The sequence below is a fragment of the Rhinolophus sinicus genome, linkage group LG07 (genome assembly GCF_036562045.2).
Source record: "Rhinolophus sinicus isolate RSC01 linkage group LG07, ASM3656204v1, whole genome shotgun sequence".
In the NCBI taxonomy this organism is placed as follows: Eukaryota; Metazoa; Chordata; class Mammalia; order Chiroptera; family Rhinolophidae; genus Rhinolophus; species Rhinolophus sinicus.
Window position 1 is genome coordinate 27,998,832 of NC_133757.1, and position 17,652 is coordinate 28,016,483.

Consider the following 17,652-nt stretch of genomic DNA (forward strand, 5'->3'; position numbering starts at 1 on the left):
CTGCTGAGTTCCAGGGCTGTGCTTTGATAGAGCCGTGTTCAACTGGGATTACCGAAAAAAAACTTCCCTTCAGAGATTATGTTCCAGAATGACCACTGTAGAAAAAAATCATTAGAGATGTACTTTGCAAATTAGGGCTTTGGAGGACTTTGGGTGTGTGTGTGTGTGTGTGTGTGTGTGTGAGTCTATTTAAGTAAATCAAGTTCTATTTGTTATTGAATTACTCTCGGTGTATTTTCACCCAGTTTGATGCTTGGGACAGTCTGACTTGAAATACAGGGTATGTGGCATACACAAAATTCACTGTGGAGGGCTCTGGGGAGCACCTCAAATAGTTGGACTGCTGTGCTCTTGAGTGACTGATATCCAAGGACAGAGAGCCCAGGGGACTGAGAACACCATGCATATTTATGATGCCAGGAACAGCGAAAACATACTCAAGGGGAAGGTGATGGTTTATAACAGCTGCTTCTCATGAGGCCACTCCATGTAACATGCCCTGAGTAGCAGCAGGGATTTATGCAATTATTGAATTAAACATTGATTGTTTAATTAACGATGGTCAACAATTCTCCCTATAAGTCAGGAAGGCCAGTTAATAAAACTACAAAAAGTCGCATATGAATTAAAGATGGTACTGATATTTCGTAAGTTGAATACAAGGGCTCTTTTAAAATTACTTTTCAGTTGCTGTCTTTACTTTCTGCTAGCTTTCCTTTGCAGTTCCAAAGAAGTGCTTGTAAATAGATTTTTCTTCGTTGTAGATAGTATGCAAATAATAAAGAGGCTTTGTGCATGTGTCTGCTTGCTCCTTCATCCTAATGTGCAGTGACTATCTGATTTTATGAACTTGACTTGTGACCTCCCACTTCCTGCATCCTGTTATGGATCCCAGGATGCTGAGCAACTTGGATACTTGATGTGAGAAACCTTTTGGCGACTCTTACAGTGGATATCTGTGATTTATGCTTGTCCATTAATCATTTGTCTTTTCTCTAACTATATCCCAATTTTACTTTATCCCTTTTCCACTGGTTTTCATCTTGGGTCTATCCATCAAGGTAGAATATTCCTTGTCCAATGGTTGGCACCGGTTCTAAATAAGCCAGTCAGAATCTCCCTCTCTGGAAGATGAATCTTGAATGCAGTGATACAGAGAATGAAAATGGTCAGCGATCACTCCACCTGATACAGGTCTGCTGAAGAGAGTCCCAGCTAACAAGTCACTACAACTGACTCCAAAGTGGAATAAACGTTTCAGGACACAATTTCATAAATAGGTTTTAACTACCTTATTGAGTCTGAAAGAAATTTTGTAAAAAAAGTTATCTACAGGTTTTAATTAACCCATCTCCCTTAGACTGTAAAACTTCTGCGCTGCGAAAGACACTCTCAAGAGAATTAGAAGACGAGTCACAGACTGGGCAAAAATATTTGCAAAAGAAACATCTGATAAAGGACTGGTATCCAAAATATACAAAGAAATCTCAAAACTCAACAATAAGAAAACAAATAGCCTGATTAAAAAAATGGGCCAAAGACCTTAACAGACACTTCACCAAAGAAGATGTACAGATGGCAAGAAAGCACACCACAAAGAGTGAACTCTAAGGTAAACTACAGACTTTGGGTGATTGTGATGTGTCCTTTGTGAAAAATATACCATTCTGGTAAGTGATACTGATAATGGGAAGCCTATGCATGCGTAGGGGCAGGAGGTTTGCGGGAAATCTCTGTAACTTCCTCTCAATTTTATTGTCAACCTAAAACTGCTCTAAAAAATAAAACCTTTAATAAAAAAAATGTAATAGACCCATTACTGTATACATATAAAAGAATCAGTCTCTACTGCTTTGGTTTTTCTAATTTGAGAGCATTCCAACATGGGCCAAACTTTACTCTTAATGAAAATATTTTAGGCCTGAAAAAGGCAGGATGCCATTGTTTAATCTTTAAAGGAGACTCTTTGGGAATTAAAATGTAGTTTGAATTTTTCTTTTGTTTTATACAAAACAATAAATTTGTTTGGAATGGGTAAAGGATGTACCTTCTATTTTTTTTAAATTTTATTGGGGGAATATTGGGGAACAGTGTGTTTTTCCAGGGCCCATCAGCTCCAAGTCGTTGTCTTTCAATCTAGTTGTGGAGGGCGCAACTCAGCCAAAGTCCAGTCACCATTTTCAGTCTTTAGTTGCAGGGGGCGCAGGTCACCATCCCATGCGGGAATTGAACCAGCAACTCTGTGGTTCAGAGCCACAACTGAGCCACCTGGCTGCCCCCGTACCTTCTATTTTTAACTTGGGAAAAGGACTATTGTGAGTGAAGGCACATTCTCAGTTTTTGAAAAAAGTTCATGTGGAAGTTGAGGATTAGGAAATTAATTCCTTAAAACATATTCATGCACTTTCACCTCTTGGCATATCTTTGTATATGATAATTTGAAGACTGTTAAACTCATCTAATCCTTTGAATAAATCCTTTTTTTCCCCTTGAAGATAGCCAGAATCTGTTTCTGTTGCTTACAACCAAAGTTTCCCTGATAATCCTCTATTTAACCTTCTCAGTTTCCCAGAGATCTTCCCAAACGCCCAGGATTATGGGTTCTCCGTTCTGCCCATGATTACTTTGAGCCAAAGCTTATGATACTACTCTTTCCTCCACGGTTTACTTTCTTATTCTTTCCGGTATTCGTAGGCTTCATTACAAATGTCACTATTTCTTCTTGTCTTCTGCTTTGTCTCCTGTTACTATTTCCATTAGACCAATTTACATTTACTCGTACTAAAAATACTTGTAATTTGAAAGTAACTTCACATACATTCATCACATAAGGGGACTCAGATGTCAGAAAGATTTTCTATATAAGCTCTTCCCAAACTGGGGATAAAAATGTTTTTTGTAGGGATATTAACAGAAGTTTGGAAGAGCCCAAGACTTTTCATAAATTTCTTTAATTTATAGATACATTTAAATAGGTTTCTTTCGTCCTTGAGGACTTCTCAGAGCCTGAAATGTGCTAAGCCTTAGTATAAGTCACCAAGAGGGGAATTTAGCATGATGCCTGTTTGACCTTTTGTTCTCCAAGTACCAAATTAGCATCTTTCTGATGCTCTGAGACAGTTTGGTAACTGGTCTATATGACGGGAAAAGGTTCAGTTCATTGATCTTTTTCACTTTTTACAAAAAAAGAAATCTTGAAAGCCTGTTTCTAAGACATGTTGCCTGTCTTCCTGGGTGGCTCACACAGAACAATGTTTTGAGGAAGCACATCACCAATGTTTTCAGAAGTGACTGAGGTATATGGAGCTGTGCTGCCTTTACCCTGTAACCACTTGGTTTCATGCAGGGGTGGAGGGATGGGAGGCTGGGGGGGAAAGGAGGCTGTAGCTCTGTTTGCAGCTCTAGCACTGAATTGGCTCCAGGTTATTTCCTGTGTCTTTGCTCCAGCAGCATCTCTCACCTCTTCTCAGGTTGACGGGAAACGAGAAACAAAGCATACTTTATGGGTTAATTCAGGCACTTTATGCCATATACTTGGGAAGAAAACAAATGGAGGAAATAAATCACACAAGCTTTGTGACGGTGGTTGTAATTGAGCTCAAAGACTTTGGTTTGTGGCCAAGTTGAATGGATTTTCATGATTCTAAAGGATGAGGAATGACTGTAATTAAAAATCATTATATTTAGAATAGCTCCTGAAAACCTTTCTTCCAAGCAGCCGACTGACTGCACTGAAAGCTCCCTGTGCAGTACACAGAAGCAGGTATTTTGGTTTCCATTTTAGATGAATTAACTAAAACTGGCTTCGTGCTGTGCAGCATTAGCACAACTGTGTATATGGGCCTATGTGCTTATTAATTAATTAATTAATCAAGTGAGTTACTCAGGATCTGATCTCCACTCACACATATTGCACGCATGTGGGGAAAAGGGAAAGAAGGAGCGTTTTATGTGCCTCTACTAACATCCCGGAAAGGAAAATGTTTTTACTTGTCCGAAGTGTGTGAGAACTGTGAAACGTACATGAAGTCAGTCATTGTAGTCATTTAAATTCATAGTTCTATTTGTTCTGCGACACTAGTGAAGAAAAAAAATGATAATTTTCCCCCCCAAAGAAAGAAAAGCATCCAAAAGAGGAACTGAATACTCGGATACAACCTATTTGACAATGCTGTCTGTGGCGGGGTTTATGACTCAATGTCCAAGCAATCTCTGCCCTCCTGCCTCCACAAGCTACTCTGCTTATGCCCTCTTCTCACCACCTCATTCAGCCCAGTCCTGCTGCCACCCTTAGCTGGAGGGTTACAGTACCTGATAATTTAGGGTTCATGAGAAACTCAGCTTGAGGAGCTGACTGTGAGAATCTGCCTCCTATGGGCTGCTGCCACTGCAGACCTGGTGAGGAAGAACTCCACGTATGTCACTCCACATTTGGGAAAGTTTCTTTTAATCTTAGAGGTTCTAACATTAGGCAGCAATACAGTCAGTGAAATAACTCTCTGAGTGTCATGTAGCATATTAGGTGATGAAGCAGGATTTCTCTTTCCAAAGTGAAGGTTTCCAATGTGTCAGTTAATCCTTAATTAATAATAAAAGCATTCGGGTTACAATGCTTTCAGTGGAAACTTTGAGTAAGTGAAACTGTATTAACTGGTTTCTTTCCAGATGTGAGAAGTACATCTGAACACAGTGACTATTTTCATACAAAATAATAATAGGACCTACTATGAGCCACTAGCCTTTCTTCTTCTCCTTCTCCTCTTCCTCCTCCTCCTCTTTCTTCTTCATTTTTCACTTTTCTCTTTTTTATTTAGTTCATTTTGAGCCCTTGTCCTTCACACATAAGCATTTACATTACGGCTTTACACATATTAACTCGATTAAACCTCACAGCCACCCTGTGAATAGACATTGTTCTTATTCTCATTTTACAAATAAGACACTGAGGACAGAGAGGTTAATAAGTAAAAGCTGCCCACTGTCACTCAGGCAGGAAGTGACAGAGCTGTGAGAATGAACCCTGGTGGTCTAGTTGCCAAGTGTGCTTTAACAAGATTTATATCTTGAGAATTATGCTGCTGAGGAGCGGGGGAAGATCGTAGGCCTTACCTGATAGAGGCTGACGTATTGTTTCCGCAGCCACTGCTGTCTCTGGTCAGGGAACTTCCTCATCTTTCTCACGGCTCTAGTGAGTTCCAACAGTCCGCTGAAGACCATTTTAGCTGTGTGCTTTGGTGCCACGAAGTGCAATAACCGATTGTCTGTGGTCTGCAGGCCATAGAGCAGTGTCACACCAGTCTCTGAGAGAACCATGCTACTCAGTTTGTTTTGAACACACACAGTGTGTATATCAATGCTAGGGTGTCCCATGTACACAGCCTTGGCTGAAAACAGATCCAAGACCCCTTCCGCCAGGCCACTTAACCCAGCCCAGTTGCCCAGTGACGGGAATTTGCCAGGCTCGGCTGTGTTACTAAGAACACCAAGTTTTGCTTTAGCACTGGCTGGGGAGGCTGTGCTGGGCTTGACCCAGGTCAAGGTGCTGTTGTCAGGCTGGAGCTGGAGGAAGCAGCGGGCAGAGAGGTGTGTGTCCTGGTCGTAGTGGATGACTGTGGCCCCCTGCAGCAGGAACTGGTGCACGTCCGCTCGGATGGACAGGACGTACCACGGGATGAGCTCTGTCCCGTGCTCAAAGGCCTTCTGTGGCTCTTCGAATCCATGAGGGTCCCATTCTTTGGGCTGCTCAAAGATGTCGTTTTCGGAATCCAACAAATCTCCAATTATAAACCTGATGGAAAGAGGTACACATTTTGTGAGTCTTATAATCAGAAGTGAGAACAACACAAAGCTGTGCACTGACACCGGACATCACTTTTCATTCCCCTCTGAAATGAAATTAGCATAGCAACTATGAAATGCTAAAAGTCATAGAGTAATTTTTTTACAGCTGCATTCTAAAACCTTATATTTAGCAATATGGCTCACCATAGGCAAAAGGAACTACTAGATCAGTTTTTTTTTAATAGTATCAACAATAATCTTCATTTGTATTCATTTTCTCCTCTTGTGTCAGGAACTGCGTTGAATACTTTACATACATTGTTGCACTTAATTCAACCTACTTGCAAGGTAAGTTTTCTTAGTCTTTTGCTTCTTCTTCTTTTAACGTATGAGGATACCTGAGGCTCAGAAGGGGTAAGTAACTCGCTCCAGGTTACCCAGTTCAGGAGAGGCTTACCCCAGGCAGGATTCTGGTCTGTCTGATTCTTTAGCCTAGGATCTTCACCACTACGTTTGTTTGCTTTCTACTGAATCATTAACAAAAGTCGTGGCCTGAATATAATTGGGCTACAATAGGCAAAACAAGACTTGATAAGCTGGCCTGAGAAGAGCCTCTGTTAAAAAAAAAATATGATTAGTTCAAAGACACTCACTGGGAAACGAGTGTGGCCAGAGGAGCAAAACCAGCTCTCCTTCACTTGACCTTAGATATACCTTGGGAGTGTGTGCATGCGTGTGCAAGCACATGTGCACATAAAGAAGTCTTGGAAAATTGAACACGTTGCCTTCCCTGAGTCAGGAACCTGGATTATCAGGCTACAGGGATCTGGGGGAAGGCAAGGGAGACTTTAGTGCCTCCTTTCTATCTGCCCCCCCTCCCCCGCCCGTAGGAACGTGCCTAAGTGACATGCATTCTTTTCAAAGCACGAGGAATTGTTAGTAAGATCAAAGTTTCTGCTGTTTGATCCATAGACATTATTTAGCAAAGTGGTGAATACAATTGGGAAGGAGCTGGTCCATACATCTCTGGGAAGGAAAGTTCCCATCATCATGAGGCGCTTGGGCAGCCTTCTGCCTCTCAGCGAGGCATGTGCAGCAGCACTGGGCTTCCCGGACTCTCAGTCTAGATCCTGGTCCCTGAGCGAGAGCCCACTCCTGCTTTCAAACAGCAGGTTCTTCCACCTTGCCTCACAGAAAGAGATACCCTTACACAAGAAAAGAAATCTATAGGAGATCTCACAAATCTGACGGTCAGAATATCCTTTTCAGATAACCCACACTGGAAACACTGCTAATCACCCAAATGTCCAGCAACAATACAATGTATAAATAAAATCTGATGGATTCATACAATGTAACTCTGCAAAGCAATGGAAATGAACACACACTTGCTAGCTACAGGCAACAGGGACAAATACTAAGCAAGACACACAGGAACACGCACTGTATGGTGACATTTGTGTAAAGGTAAATTGCAAAACCAGGCAAAACTATACTGTATTATGTAGAAACGCACAATAGTGGTAAAATTATCAAGAAAAGCAGGATGTATTATCATAAAATTCACAGTAGTGACTTTTTCTCTAGGGACAAAGGTAGTGACATAATTGAGAAGGGTCTTGGCAATGCTTTCACTCTGGGTAGTAGTTATGTACGCATTTGCTTGATAATTATTCAAATACATTAGTTTAAAAAAAAACTTTTAATTTTAGAATAGTTTTAGATTTGTAGAGAAATTGCAAAGATAGTATAGCCCACATCCAGTTTTCCCTATTATTAACATCTTATAATAGGATGGTATATTTGACACACTTCATAAACCAACACTGACACATTATCATTAATGAAAGTCAATAATCTATTTAGATTAGCTTAGTTTTTTTGTTTTTTTGTTTTACCTATGTCCTTTTTCTGTTTGAGGATCCTATCCAGGATACCAGATTACATCTAGTTGTCATGTTTCTTTAGGCTACTCTTAGATACGATGGTTTCTCAGACTGGGTCTATTTTTGAGATCTTGACAGTTTGGAGGCACACTGGTCAAGTATTTTGTAGAATATCCCTCAATTAGAATTTGCCTGATATTTTTCTCAGAATTAGACTGGGGTTCTTGGATTCTGGGCAGCAACACCACAGAGGGAGAGTGCGAGTGTCATCACATCATATCCACGGAACATACCATCAACACAACACATCCTGTTGATGTTGACGGGGCTGAGGTCGCGTTCGTCATGCTGTAAAGTTACTTTTTTTTAACTCTTTGGGTTTAAAGAGTCCTCTTTGGAAGGAAGTCACTATGCACAGCCCACATTTAAGGCATAAGGAGTTATGTTCTACCTCCCAGAGGGTGGAGTATTAATAACTTATTTCTTCTGCATGGGAGATTTATTTCTTCTTCCCCATTTACTTATAATTTACGTATATGAATTCATGGATATTTATTTAATAGTTTGGGTTACAATCTAATGCTATGTTATTTTGTTTCTCAATTGTTCCATTATTGGCCATTGGGAGCTTTTTCAGTTGGCTCTTGTGTTCCACTGACATAGTCCCATCATTGTGTTTTTCTTTTCCTTTTTTTTTTCTTTTTTCTTTAGCACTTCTTTACTTTCTGGCACAAGACACTCCAGGTTCGTTTTATGTATTTCCCGCCCCACTCCTAGAATTAGCCATTTCTCCAAAGAGCTTTGCTTTCTTTTACTGAAGCTTGTTATTAGAAATCAAGATCTGCTTGCTAGGTACAAAAATATATTCTATTTTGTACTGTAAAATGTAACTTAATGTTACATTTCAACATAAAAAGTGAAGAAAGAAAATCCTTTGTGTCTAACTTAGCTCCATCCCTCTGAAATTGCTCTCAGTAACAATGGAAACCCAATATGATGTCCTCCTGAATACTTATGTCTACGCTTCAGACATACAGCAAGGAACATGGCCTTAGAGTCACCCTGGGTTTCATGTCCAGCTCCACCACCTATTAGCTGTATCACCATGTCAAATCACTCAACTTCTCTGAGCCTCACTTTACTTACCTGTCAATGGCAAAAAGACAAAGCCCATTTCATAGAGTAACGGTGAAGCTCAAACAAGATACTTGTGACGCACTCGGCACAGCATCTGGCTCTGGAAAGTACTATATCACTATGATTAAATAAAGAAGACTGAGATTTCATCCCTCCCTCTTCTCCTTCCCAATTCCTCTTCCCGAGGCTAAATCAGCCCAGCTGTTCACCTAGAGGGGCTTTCTTTAGGGCCACATCTGAGCTCTTCAATATGTACATATATATTTTTTCTATCTCTGGAACCATTTCCACATTCTCTTTGTCATACTTCTTATTGTTGCTGTTTCTGTTTTTTGTTTTTTTTTTAGAATAAAAAGGATTCAGATGGTCAGTGTCAGTACCCATGAAATGCAACATGTGTTCATCTAGACCTAGAACTTCTGATCTTAATTTAATAAGAGAAATGGTGTTTTCTATATTCTATTTAATTTGAGTTGTCAGCTAAATCAAGTGTTTTCCAGTGAAAAACTATAAGCATTATGAAAAACAGTGTCTGGCAAGAAAAATTATGAGGCTTCTCTGAAGCCTGTGTCTGCTGCTCAGAGACATGGTGGAAACTGGAGAGAGCAGACAGTGTCTTTCTCAACATCAGCTTCTATTTCAGAACTCAGAAAGGACGAACGCATGGTATTAATAATTCCATTAAAAAGCATTTTCCAGGAAATAATGCCCAAGATAAAATTGACGGGTGCTTGTAATGAAATAAGTTCCTTTCAAGAAGGAAACTAGTAGCTTTGTCTCTTAGATCACAGTGAATTTCACGCACTTCTGTGCAGGATTCTCTAAGGAAACAAGTTTCTGTGGGTTTACAAGAAGGCATAAGGTGGAACAAAGGGTTTATTTAGGAAGCAAATCACATTAACCAAAGGTCAAACATGTGGTTTACCAGCAAAGAAACTGCCTTGTCAAACGTAAGCCATATGTCTTAAGGAGATGACCAAGGAGGAACAAGAGAAGGAAAGTTTATATCCGACCCCAGACGGGGTTCTGTAGCATCCTTCAGTTAGAAACCATAAATTGACAGATAAACATTTTCTAATGTTCTCTGATGAAAATCTTATATTAGGGGATAAGTGGGCTATTTATCAACCTGGTTATACATTTGTTAAAAACAGTTCATTACTTCCTACAACGTTAACATGAACGTGATTCATCAAGAGATAAGCCAAAATTTAATTTTGCATAACAGAAGAAAATGTACACCTTTTCTGAAGGTGTACAGAGTTTTAAGCTTGCTTTTGGCAAATTCTTGCTTTTAATTAACCTAGCACTTTCCTCAACTACAGGCAGCTTCTAAATTATATCTGGATAATGTGTGGACTTTGAAGCCAGCCTGCCCGAGGTTAAATCCTGGCCCTGCTAGGTATGAGAGCCTGAATAAAATGGAAGTGGTGTGAGGATTAAATACTTTAACATATGTAAAGTATTTGGGATAGTGTTTGTTTAAAAGTAGGCTCTCAATACTAATAGCATGTTAAATATTACTGATATTATTATTGTCTGGATTGTATTTGCAAAGTCAATACGAGGCTCTGGGTCAAGAATGGATTCCGAGGTCCCCCAATGGCCCTGGAACCAGGGCCTGCTGATATGACTTCAGTGAATTCTAGTCAACACCCCACTCCCATCCTCTGTGCTCAGTGCTTCATTTCTGAGTGGCAGTTGCTGGGGGTAAGGAAACGATTACTGGTACTGAGACACAGGTTTCAATGTGAAGATTTCAATATGGCCTCACAGGTTTTGTAAAATAAATATTTGCATTTTTGTGCTTTTGTTTCCCTTTTAAGAGTGCTTAGGGTCTGGAAAATAGGAAATGGAAGAGAAATGTTCTTAGGATGTAGATGATAAAACAGTTAGGAAGGAAGACAGGGAATAAGCAGCAAATTGGAAATAAAACTTTCATGAGAGGTGATAGAATGAGGTAAGAAATGTATCACTTCTTCCAGCAGAAAGAAAGGATGGTACAGGGAAAGCTCTGAGGCTCAAACAAAGGTAGCGTTCCTAAAAGTATTTTAAAGGTTGACACCTTTAATTAACACCCCCACCCCCACCCCACGGCCCCAAGTGAAGGCTGTTATAAAAAAGAGCCATATGAAATTCATTATTTTATCTATTCATTATTATATCTATAGTAGGATTTACGCCAGATCTCAGTAAGAAGAAAAGGCTCATCCCAAACATCTGCGTGACTTTTCTTACAGATATTGTGAGACTTGTAATAAATTGTGATTCCCTCTTTCCCTTGGCCACCAAGAATCTCAGAACAAAATGTAGTCACTGTAAAGACTGTATAGTATATACTTCTGTATGCATTATTTTTTCCTAACCTATTTCATTTTTTCCTTAAGGTCTTTAATTATTTATATTTATTCTTATTAGCATCTACAAAATTTTTTGTGGAAGGAGGTAAATATATACATAGGTACCTATATATAAAGAAAAAAGTAAATGGAGGTAGGTATAAGTTAAGGACTTAATGGTTATGAGATGCTTCCTGTGCAGACATGTATTTATTTGTACATGGTCCTTTCTCTCTCTATGTAGCTATACTATATTGTATACTAATACTATAATATATACGAGGTATGATAAAAAAATATGGTGAATGTTTAAATTAAAAAAAATTTGTTGAACCTTCTTCCTTTGATTCTAATGTATAAAATAATTTGCAAAGCAGCCATTTTCCAGAGCATTTTCTCAATCCGTTGAGACTTTGCTTCCTGGCAATTATCGTCAGTTTGGCTCAAATAAACTCATAAGCTTTCAAAAAAAATTATTACAGTAAGAGACCCATTGCCATTAATCCCCCTCAAAATGCTCCCCCTCGCTTTGAACACACTTATTCCATCGTTTTTGCCACTTTCTGAAGCAGTTCTGGAAGTCCTCTTTTATGAGTGTCTTTAGTTGCACTGTCATGGCTGCCTCGATGTCCTGAATTGATTCAAAACGTTTACCTTTCATGGTCATTTTGATTTTGGGAAGAGCCAGAAGTTGCATGGTGCCAGATCCAGTGAATAAGGTGGATGAGGACACACCATAATGTTTCTATTTGACAGAAATTGCTGTACCAGAAGTGATATGTGACATGGAACATTGTCATGATAGAGGATGAAACTGTTTGCCCATTTCATGTTGACGCGTTGCTCGTGATCCATGATTTAGGGCACACTTTAAAACACACCTTCTCTCAACTGTAGCTCACATCTGACTGACTGCACCAAACAAGTTGAAATTTGTCACACACTGTTACTAAGGTTCTACACGCTGCTTCACGTATTGAAGATCCCTGCCTTTCCGTTGGATGGCACTCAGCAGCAGTGTTTACCATAATTTTTGATCACACCTCATATACCAGGGGTGCCAAAAAATGTATGCAAATGGACACTTTGGTCAACATTGCTCAAGCAGTAGTTTGCCATAATCAGAAGTGTCCAGATGCTGATGGTAACCACTTTGAGAATATCTTGTAATTGCAGAAGTCAAACATGACTTGTATTCATCTTTTGTTATTGGTATATATTGAGTATTATAATTTTAATACAGTTTTCCTTTCTTAAAATGTGTAGACATGTTTTTGGCACCCTCTGTGTATGAGTGTGTGTGTGTGTGTGTGTGTGTTTGTGTAATACTATATGTATAATACTAATGTCAGCAAAATGTTAGTAAGAAACTTTCAAATAATATTTGAACTGAGATAAACAAACGAAAGAATTGGTAAAGCTATTTGTGAGACCTGTGAGCTTTAGGGCTGGGGGACATTGTGGTGAGGGCACTAACAGTTACTCTTTGAGCACCTGGGCTCTCTCTGGGGGAATGAGTGAGGAAGTGAGGTTTGGAAGAAAGCCCAAAGACTTTGGAGGAATCTGGAATGTAGGTTTACCTCCTTAAAACATAACAGCATTAGGGATTCAGATACAAAGCATTCATTTCTGTGTTCACCACCAATTCTAAGTATCTAGCACTACAATTCAAAGAGATTACTTTTCAAAGACACTGTCACCCATCCCTGTGTAAGCTCCCATACACAAAGACAACTGGGAAAGGCTTTGCAAAACAAACAGCAATGTCTTACCCAGGCATACACGTGTGTATAAGGACACCGAGGTTATGACTCATGAATACTGACTGCAAATAAAATCTTTCGTGGCGAAGATGTCAAAACCAGTGAACCTAATAGATTTGGATGGTGCTAAAGGATTCCTCCAGCTGGGCCAGGCTCTGCCATTTGTTATTTGATTGAGGCTTGACCATGAGAAAACGAACTTGAAGAGATGCAATGCACGCCCAAGACCACGGTTTCTGAACTTCTCCCTTGGTTGTGGGTAAGCATGTCTGACTAGATTGCAATGACTGCTGGTAGACAGCAATTGAAACATCTGAGCAGTTTCAAAGCTGAGGCTGCCACCTCACAGAGCTGTGTTTCTGAAAGTGAGATCTTTGACTACGTGACATAGAGGTTGGGGGGAGCTGCTGAAAATACTGATTTCTGAGTATCAATCTAGCCCTACTAAATCACTACATTTTATTAAAAAATATGTTAATACTTGCCCCTGTGTCCCACTCAGTGATCACAAGAAACCATTTTCAAAGAAGCTATGACATAAATAAGAGATCATTGTTCTAATCTGGAAATTCAATTAGTCGAATTTTTAGAAACAGCAGAATAGCTCTAATGCAGGGGTGTCCAAACTTTTTTCAATGTTTTTCACCAAGGGCCATATGCGGTAAAATACACAAACAGCCGGGCCACTCACTTGAGGTGAAGTACATATTGCCTCACCTGGTTTATTTAAGTAAACTAAACATATTTTTGGAATTTGCTGCGGGCCAATTAAAAATGGATTGCAGGCCGCAGTTGGCCCGTGGGCCGCAGTTCGGACACCCCTGCTCTAGTGTCTTTCAAAGGGATAACAGAAGGCAAGGAGTTAAATTATGAGCAGTAATTTTAGCACAATGCAGCCAAATTAAAAAGATAAATTGTAATTCAGAATTGTAAATTGTGAAGATAAAGAAACACGGCTTACTGCTAAAGGTGGTGGGTTTTTATTAGGTGTTTACCTGAAACCAAAGTGGAGTAGGAACAGGAAGCTATGAGCATCCCTCTTGTTAAAATGTAAAACTTACTGCCATCGAGCTTTGTCCTTCAAGGAGTTTTTCCTAGAGCTGTTCCCTTCACTGGGGCTGTCCTCCTCCTCCGTCTCCAGACTTCGACTGCAGCTCCTGATGATCTGAAAGATGCTGTTGACAGTGGACTCCTTCTCCGAATTCTTTAAGCCATTTTGTCCCACTCGTTGTAAGAAATTGTCTTGTCCACTGTAGTCGGCTACAAACTACAGAACAATATATCAAGACTTGTTATTGCGACTTCATATAATTCATCCAAATAACCTACTTGGCTATGGAAATGAAACCATGATAGTCATAAATCACGGCATTTGTGCCTATTTTACTGGGGGAAAAAAGCACCACCAGGAAAAACATTTCCTTTCAACCGTATGAAATATCAAAACTCACTCTTGTTTCCACTAAGACAACTTTAGTCCCTCTAGGAATCAACACTCCACATCGAATTGAAAATACAAAAAACAATATTATTCCAAGGCTCCCTAGGGAGAAGACTAGCCACTTTCCAGAGGAAGAGCGGGGTTATTTTATCCTAGTAGTGAGAACTGAGAAAACTATGAAAAAGTATACTATTCTATGAAACCAGATAAAATGACTGGGCCCAAGGAAAACACTGAGAAAAGGTGACGTTTGCTTTCTTTCCCTGATATCCAACGGTAACCCAGAGGCTTCCTGGTGGTGTTTGGCTCATATTGGCTGCATTCTTGATCAGGAAGTGTCTCCCATCAGAGGTAAGAGCTGCAGCTGGGCCTTGAGATGTGGCGTTCCCTCCTCCTGAGACACGAGGGAACTGGTATGGGTGCTGCGTGGGGGTCTAGCTTTAAGCTTTCTCCTCCGTGTCTTGCACGTTTCCCCCCTTAAACAAGCCAGAGAGATGCAAGCCAGTAGTGTTGCCTGTACCCATCGGGGGCTCTCAAGTCTCCCGGATGCCAGGCGAGGCCTTTGCTCACAGGAGACACAGAAGAGGCTGAAGTTTTAGAATAGTCTTCCCACTGCCATGGAGAAGGGGGTGTATGTGAAAGTGTGTGAAAGATCCATAGTGGGTGCTACTACCATGGTGAGACTGACCCTACATTTGGGTGTGGCATTCCAGTATGGGACTCCATAAAGTTCTCCATAAAGTTCCCCCAAGTTTAGTCCCTTCTTTCATTTCTAAACACCATATAGGGAGGTATCCTTATCTTCTTCCAGTTTCTCAGTGTCCCTTCTCTCCAATGCCCAATGGCCTGAGGCAAAGCTCACACGGTCCTCTCCCTCTATGGGAGTCAAGAGAAAGAAGTGATGGGCCTGGGACAACTGAGGCAGCCGTGCTTAGGAGGCTGGAGCCCACCTTTAGATGAGGCACCAGCTTCTCCAGTGTTCTCCCCCAAAGGATGAAAGGAAGGCACTGTTGACTCCCCCACATTCTTCCTTCCGCTGATTCAGGAAAGTTAATACTCTCACTTGATGTCTCTTAACCCCTAGACATTCCCACCCAATAAAAGAGAAGAAAACCTCATCAGCTTTTAAGAAAAAGAATCAGAAAACAGTCCCCATTTTCACTTGGACTCACACATTACTCCACGAAAGATAACTAACCATATTAAGCCCCAACCAGCGCTAGGTGGCATTCTTTTCTCTGGAATTTTCAAGGACCAACAGTAACCACTGATAACCCTGACAGTGACGCTTGAGATCCTGAGGATCCGGAAAGCCCTTACCTCTAGAGCTTCTTCCTGGGAATTGTACCTCGGGCAGAGCTTCATGAGGCCAGAGGCCCCGTCAAGCACTTCACAGAGCTCCTTCAGAAACACCCCGCAGAACGGAACCACCTTACAGCCGGGGATGTGCAGTGCCCGCGTCACCATCTTCTTGTACTCGCAGGAAGACTCGTGCTGAGCCATGGCGTCCTTCAGGCTCCTCATGGTCTCCAGGTCAGACTGGTCCATAAACTGCCACATTTTTAAAACTTTTCTTGACCTATTGCAAGTAAGTAACATTTTTTTATTTTTCAGACCGAGGGAGAAATAATATGGTGTACAGTAAATAGTCTAAATTCCGTACAAATTCATTGGTTTTGCCTGTTTGTTCTATGTTTTAATGTTTATTTAGGAGTCATACCTCCACCTGCTTCCCCAAATGATGGGACTATTACTTTCATAAATTGAAACACAAAATTAAATAAGGCAGATACAAACAAAAACACACGTGGAAGGAGTTAATTTTGCAAGGCGGGCAGTGAGGTTAGGTTTGAGCCATTTTGGCAGCTAGAGCCACAAGGGAAACCTATAGTTTGTACAAATATTTATGGAGGGTTGCCTGCAGAAAACGTGGTCCATCTACTCCTCTTGGTTTTTTAAATGTTATCCTTGGATCAGGCCAGTCCCTCAGTGATACACATGAAGCCTGTTTTGGTCTCTTTTGTAGAATTGCTTTTACTGAATCCAGCTTTCACATTAAGCCACCAGCCCATCTTAAGGGACATTATCTTGAAGTATTATTTGCATAAAGGATATTAAATGGGACTTTCCTATTTTGAAATTGCTGCTGAGAACAAGAGGTGACACTGTACCCCACCTTCTAAAGAGAGGTGCCAGGTTGTCACCAGGGGCACACAGACTGCTCTGCTCTCAGTGGTATCTCACCCTCTACCAACCCACGCAGAGCAACTGGATCTGAGCAGCCAGGTCAGGAGGATTTCTTTGGAGAGCTGTCAGAGCACTGTATGTGAGAAGGATGAAATCACCCCAAGTACAGGGAGCTTGAAGGGGACTTCATGGAGAGGTGGGCCTGTGTCCCAGGTAGTTTGTTGATCACACAGATCGGTGTGTGATTCTTGCCTGGGAAAGTCTAAAGATGAGAGGCTGCCTGGAGCTGCCCGATGGCAGTGTGATGGAAGTTTCCAGCGGCTGTGTGTTGCATTTTCAGAGTGTGGGAGGGCAAAGTGCTGAGTGTTTCCAGTGAGTCAGGAGTGGACACTGTGACAAGCAGTTGGAACTGAGCTATCTTGAAAGGCCTGCCTGCCAAATGAGGTGACTCTAGTGGAAAGAGTCCAGGAGGGCAGGACCTCCAGAGCTGGATCCTCGGGATTGAGGGCATTGCCTCTTGCCAGATAACGGTGTAGTGGGAGGTAAGTAGGTCAGGGGATGAAGGAAACTAGGAGGAGTAGCTAGGAAGAAACCTCAGAAGCTCCCCACATGGCTCTCCGTGGCAGCATCTAGGCCACATTACAACTGTCCCAGTCATGTAAGACTGTTGCCCCCTCCACCCCTCCTCCTTTCCCCTTTCTTCTCCTGCTCACTTTTTCTGCAGGGACCCTGACGTCGAGGGAGAGGGAGAGAAAAGATAAACCATATCTTCCCACCCCATTGCAGGTTTCTGAAACTGGTTGGGTTGCGGAATGTGGGAAAGGTTGCAGCTTTAAATTGAACGAGGGGTTGCAATTTTGTTTTGTATCAGACTGGATTAAAAAATCATTATGTAATGTATAAGATATCCAAGACATATAAAACAATATGAGGCCCCAGTGGATTTCTCCATGAGCACATACATACACCTCCCTCCATTACCAAAGGGGACCGTAGTTGTGACATTAGTGATCGTGTTCCCTTACAATGCTTTATACTCTCCCAACGTGTGTATCTATCACTAAGCAGTTTGTAGAATTGCTTGTGTATTTGTAAACGCTATATAAGTGGTGTCACAT

General features: G+C 41.0%; 1 protein-coding gene and 1 long non-coding RNA gene across 7 annotated transcripts in view; one reads left to right on the forward strand and one right to left on the reverse strand.

Moving 5' to 3' along the window:
- LOC141572918 (uncharacterized) overlaps positions 1-2,258 on the forward strand; it is a 28,455-nt gene extending 26,197 nt beyond the window's left edge. For both annotated transcript variants that reach the window (XR_012498482.1, XR_012498481.1), the window contains one exon: positions 1,062-2,258. This is a non-coding gene — a long non-coding RNA (uncharacterized LOC141572918). The remainder of the gene's footprint in view (positions 1-1,061) is intronic.
- The window catches only part of PLCE1 (phospholipase C epsilon 1), a 290,018-nt gene that overhangs the window by 60,604 nt on the left and 211,762 nt on the right, over positions 1-17,652 (reverse strand). For all 5 annotated transcript variants that reach the window (XM_019739811.2, XM_019739801.2, XM_019739784.2 and 2 more), the window contains 3 exons: positions 15,668-15,926; positions 13,968-14,173; positions 5,110-5,788 (listed from right to left, as the gene is read on the reverse strand). In XM_019739811.2, the coding sequence (XP_019595370.2) occupies positions 5,110-5,788; positions 13,968-14,173; positions 15,668-15,926 (1,144 nt within the window). The remainder of the gene's footprint in view (positions 1-5,109; positions 5,789-13,967; positions 14,174-15,667; positions 15,927-17,652) is intronic.